General features: G+C 46.4%; 1 protein-coding gene across 1 annotated transcript; it reads left to right on the forward strand.

The window, feature by feature from the left end:
* Positions 1-2,936: 2,936 nt before the first annotated feature.
* On the forward strand, positions 2,937-4,867 carry LOC310753690 (inositol polyphosphate 5-phosphatase OCRL-like). The gene is made up of 3 exons (XM_083595039.1): positions 2,937-2,993; positions 3,076-3,243; positions 4,530-4,867. Exons 1-3 carry the CDS (start codon positions 2,944-2,946, stop codon positions 4,633-4,635), a joined length of 324 nt encoding a protein of 107 aa, XP_083451165.1. The 5' UTR covers positions 2,937-2,943; the 3' UTR covers positions 4,636-4,867.
* The last annotated feature ends 378 nt before the right edge of the window (positions 4,868-5,245 follow it).

The raw sequence follows: 5,245 nt of genomic DNA on the forward strand, positions 1-5,245 counted from the left end.
AGGCCTGGAAACGATGCCTTATGAGGAACAGCTAAGGGAGCTGGGCATGTTTAGCTTGGAGAAGAAGAGGTTAAGGGGTGATATGATAGCCATGTTCAAATATATAAAAGGATGTCACATAGAGGAGGGAGAAAGGTTGTTTTCTGCTGCTCCAGAGAAGCGGACACGGAGCAATGGATCCAAACTACAAGAAAGAAGATTCCACCTAAACATTAGGAAGAACTTCCTGACAGTAAGAGCTGTTCGACAGTGGAATTTGCTGCCAAGGAGTGTGGTGGAGTCTCCTTCTTTGGAGGTCTTTAAGCAGAGGCTTGACAACCATATGTCAGGAGTACTCTGATGGTGTTTCCTGCTTGGCAGGGGGTTGGACTCGATGGCCCTTGTGGTCTCTTCCAACTCTATGATTCTATGATTCTATGATTCTATTATTCTATGATTCTACAGCGTGCCTGGATGATGACTCAGATGGAGCTGGACACACAATTCCTGAAGGATTTCAGCATGATAGACTACAGCAGGCATAGGCAAACTCGGCCCTCCAGATGTTTTTGGCCTACAACTCCCATCATCCCTAGCTAACAGGACCAGTGGTCAGGGATGATGGGAATTGTAGTCCCCAAACAGCCGGGTGCCAAGTTTGCCTGTGCCTGGACTACAGCCCACTACGACACTATTACTTCAGTCAGTGACTTGTTGCAGACTTTTTTGCAGGTCATTGATGCAATAATATTGCAATTGTGGTGGACCAACTACATGTCATTTTGCTTTGCAAGTTGTTCTGTGATTCGTCCCCTGTGCTACTATATTATTATCAGCCAAAGGGGCCTTCTTGAGCTATAAAGTGCAACTTAAGTGGGACAACTCCCCCCCCCCCCATAACATTTACGTGGGTTTAGGGGAGTGCAACTGGTTTGGTCACACTGGCGTGAAGCCTTGCGGGCCCCACAGGGGACACCGCAACTATGATGTTGAATGGACGTTGAGAGGTGTGGGGGCACTGAATTTTGGCGTCGTACAGGGCTCCCCTGGAATTTGAGACGCCATGGTTCACCAGTGAAGAACATTTGTGGTATGAAAAAGGTACCTGGTTTCAGCTGGAAGTTAGGGGGCACTGGTTGGAAGTGTCGGAGTATGTCTGTCCCGAAAGCTTTGCAGGCACGAACAGTACTGAATACAGTCTTGCATATAACTGCCCTCCTACTATCATGAATAGAAACAATCATGAATCGACAAAAACGGGCATCTGGAAGGAACCACTATGCCAACAGGATGTCGGACTGAATGGGCCTTGGCCTGACCCAGCAAAGCTCTTCAAATGCGCTTATGTTCCCCTGACTTTGGGGACGCCTTGCAGGAGTCTCACCCGTCTCATGGCTAGTCTTCTAGTGTGGACCAGTTCTACAAGCTCTCCCCCTAAAGCAGGTGCACCATCCAGAACATGCTGGCGCTGTACCTGAAGAAGAAAGCGAACACAGACCAGGAGGCAGGGACTTCTAGGGGAAGCGAGGCCTTCATGTGGGAAGCCTTGACTCCTCACGTGCTCCACGGGATCAGCTTCGACCCCACCACCCAGTCTTCTGCTGCAGCAGATGAGGATGGGCATTCCTCCCCTTTCAACCATCTGGCGGAGTCACTCTTCCACCTGGCCCAGAACAGGAGGCTCCTTCCCAACACGCAGAATGCCTTGCATATGATCAATGGGCCTGTGATCACTGTGACATAGGCAGGGCCGGATTTATGTATAGGCTAAGTAGGCTGAAGCCTAGGGCCTCTAGATCTAGGTGGCCTCGCCAGCCTGCCCGCTCCCCAGCACCGCAGACAGTCTTCCCTCTCCCAAAACTGCAAACCCAAGACTTCATGCGAGGGCAGGGCAACTGGCAGAAAGATATTTCTAAGTTTGTCTGGAATGGGAAAAAGCCTAGAATAAAATACAAAATACTTATAGATACTAAAGATAGAGGAGGCTTCTCCCTTCCAGACCTAAAATTGCATTATGAAGCAGCTTGCATCACGTGGATTCGGGACTGGATTAAATTAGAGAGAGATGAAATAATAGATTTTGAAGGACATGATAATAGATTTGGTTGGCATTCATATTTATGGTACGGGAAAGATAAAAAAAACACAAAGGTTTTCATAATCATATAATAAGAAAAACACTTATAAAAGTGTGGAATAAACATAAAGATTTTTTAGAACCCAAAACTCCATGGTGGCTTTCACCGGTTGAAGAATTAGCATTAAAACCTCTTAATAAGAGAGGAAATTGGCCGACGTACAGAGAATTATTAATAGAGTTAATAGGGTTAAAGCTGAAAGAATGAGGAACTAAAGGTTACCATAATAAAGGACAAAGGTGGAAAGAACCTAACAGAAGCAGAAGATGTCAAGAAGAGGTGGCAAGAATACACAGAGGAATTATACCAGAAAGATATGGATGTCTCATACACCCCAGGTAGTGTGGTTGCTGACCTTGAGCCTGACATCCTGGAGAGCAAAGTCAAATGGGCCTTAGAAAGCACTGCTAATAACAAGGCCAGTGGAAGTGATGATATTCCAGCTGAACTATTAAATTTTGTTAAAGATGATGCTGTTAAGGTGCTACACTCAATATGCCAGCAAGTTTGGAAAACTCAGCAGTGGCCAGAGGATTGGAGAAGACCAGTCTACCTCCTTTAGAGGAAAAGGCCTTGAGGGGAGGACCTGTTGCCTCCACAATCCTTCCTAAACATGCATAAGCTGAGAGGCAATTGTCCGACAAATGTGGTGCTGTGGGGAGGCAGGAACATTTCCCTGCAGTTAAGTATTTTCTAAGTTCCTTTCCCAAAACTTCCACAAACGGTTCTGAAGCCTCTCTAACCTCAGAAGTCTTTTCTTCTCTCCGGAATTCTGGGATTCGAGGATAACTTCATGGAGAAGGAAAGAAACCTGCAGAATCAGCAAATGAGTGCCCGCCGGGAGCCTCCACCCCCACCGCTGCCACCAAGCAGGCTGTAAGTTGCCTTAGAGGTGTACTGTGCCCTCCCGCCTCCTTGGTTTTAAGGACTACTTGAGTTCTGTTCTCATCTCCCTTAGGCGTATCCGTGACAAGGAGAGCATGAGCAAGAAGCAACCCCAAGTGACCCACACTATGCACAAGCTCTTTGTGCCTTCCACACATACGCAGTCCGGACAGAGAGAGGGACTCATCAAGCACGTCCTCGCCAAGAGAGAGAAGGAATATGTCAACACCCAGAAATTCAGGTCAGATCATGCAAAAGTGCAAACACCATGCAAACACCAGTGGAACCTGTATCATAGTTGGGGTTGGAGAAAGCGACATCTACATGACAGCTTTATTGTTGGGTGCCAGGCAAAGTCTGTCCTGTTCACTCAGGCCACATGGGTGGGTAATTTAAAGTATTAGTTGTGGTGGGCAATTTTCCTTGGTGCCACATACTGAACTGTGGCTGCATATTATGAGCAGGACAGCAGCCTCTCCTCCAGGTTTGCACACTTCTCCCCCACCCCAAGCCTATTTGGAAGCTTCCACTTGTATTTTAAATTAACCACAGTTTGGTGTGTCCAGATCCTATGGTGGTTAATTTTACCAGCTTTGTAATGATTGGAAGTTGGCTTGTTTCAATGAGCCATGGTTCAAATTAAGCGGTTTGTGCAGCTTCAGACATTGTGACAAGATGCAGTTAATCCAAAACTGAAGCAAAACCTTTGGAACTCCTCCTAAAAGCTGTGCTGGAGGACAGGGAGGTGTGACCCACCCCCCAAAAAAACTTGGTGTGGGTCATCCTTATAATGCTAAGCTTACTACTTCAAACAAAGTTTTTGCTTTGGTTATTTCCTCATACCGTTAGTAGTTCCCAGTGGCCATTTGTTTTTCATGTCTGCTTTTATGATATGTTTATCAGTATGTGGTTAGCAGCTTCAGATCTTACTGTTTTACAGAGGCTGTTTAGCTTGCTCTTTTTACCCCTTTACTAGACAGGCTGTATTTCTGTGCTGTTTTCAGAGTGGGGAATGCCCATTCCTTCATGGCCAGCATGGAAACACAGAATGCTAGCCATTTAGGAGGTTTGCAAAGCGGACAAGGGTGTTACGGGGTAATCTTCTAGCAAACAAGCTTGGCACAGCAGATCTGAGAGGTGGTTTTCTGCTCCCTGAAAGCCAGCCTGGAAACCAGGTTGCCAGGTGAAGGAAGAATGGAGAGATCAACCAACTCACTTGCCTTCAAAGAATTTCTGGTTGCCTGTGGCTACTGGGATAGTGCTTAAATATCAGGCTGGCTGACACATCTTTAAAAATACAAGGAAAAAGCTTTTTTTCTTTCATTAGCAAAGCTCATTTGGGGCCCAGAATAGCTAAGTTGAGGAAGAAGTGGCTGGTATTACTTGTTTGTTCTTGGTCCTGATCTTGCCTGCCCTTGTAATCCTACCTGCCACACACTCCTTTGCATGTCTTTGCATATTTAACCAGCACGTCTGTTCAGATTGGAGTCCTATTCCTGCAGTTCCACGTCCTTCTCTTCCTTGCAGGATTTTCGTGGGGACATGGAATGTGAATGGGCAGTCTCCAGACAGTGGATTGGAACCTTGGCTGAACTGTGACCCTGAACCCCCAGATATCTACTGCATTGGGTGAGCAGACATAATAGCTTTTCAGAGAGCCCTCTCTCAGAGTCTTTGTTTCCACACAGCTACTTTCTAAACTGAGGTCCTGTTGTGTGAAGACTTTCGCTTTCAACTTGGAACAAAATAGGAGAATCCTGAGGATTTGTATCTTTTAGCCAGGAAGCAACGTTCTCCCATAATGAATGTGGCAGTGCCATCATTTCACCCTGTGGGCAGTGGATTACAGCAGCATCAAAGATAGCCAGAGGCCTAGGAGGCTCTGGGGGAAGGATGGGAAGGTTTATGTACAGAGGTTGCAATTGGGTTGAACCACAGGTACTACAGGTTACACGGAAAGGGGGAGGATGTTAGGATATTTCCGTTCCACCTTAAAAAGGGGGCAGGCTGTTGTGAGTCACAGCCTACGTATTTTCTGCTCACAGGAAGTTTCTGTTTTGTCTATTGCTTTCGTTTTTCTCTCTGTGCCTGAGACATCGAAGCAGGCAGTCATGTTTTTTTCTTTGTTCTGACCAATGCTGAATAAAGTTATAAATAATGCTCTCCTGAGTGCGCCTTTCGTTGTGCGAACTCTGCTGATAGAGCGTGCACGAGCTCTGGAATGTGGCAAGCTATTTCTGAGG

This window comes from Podarcis filfolensis (assembly GCF_964270895.1).
Source record: "Podarcis filfolensis genome assembly, chromosome: W".
In the NCBI taxonomy this organism is placed as follows: Eukaryota; Metazoa; Chordata; class Lepidosauria; order Squamata; family Lacertidae; genus Podarcis; species Podarcis filfolensis.

Bases quoted from the DNA above. Each gene is read 5' to 3' on its own strand.
- LOC310753690 (XM_083595039.1), top strand. From the start codon at position 2,944: ATGAGTGCCCGCCGGGAGCCTCCACCCCCACCGCTGCCACCAAGCAGG. The intron at 2,994-3,075 runs GTAAGTTGCCTT...CATCTCCCTTAG, and splicing joins CCGCTGCCACCAAGCAGGCT to GCGTATCCGTGACAAGGAGA. The intron at 3,244-4,529 runs GTCAGATCATGC...TCTTCCTTGCAG, and splicing joins GTCAACACCCAGAAATTCAG to GATTTTCGTGGGGACATGGA.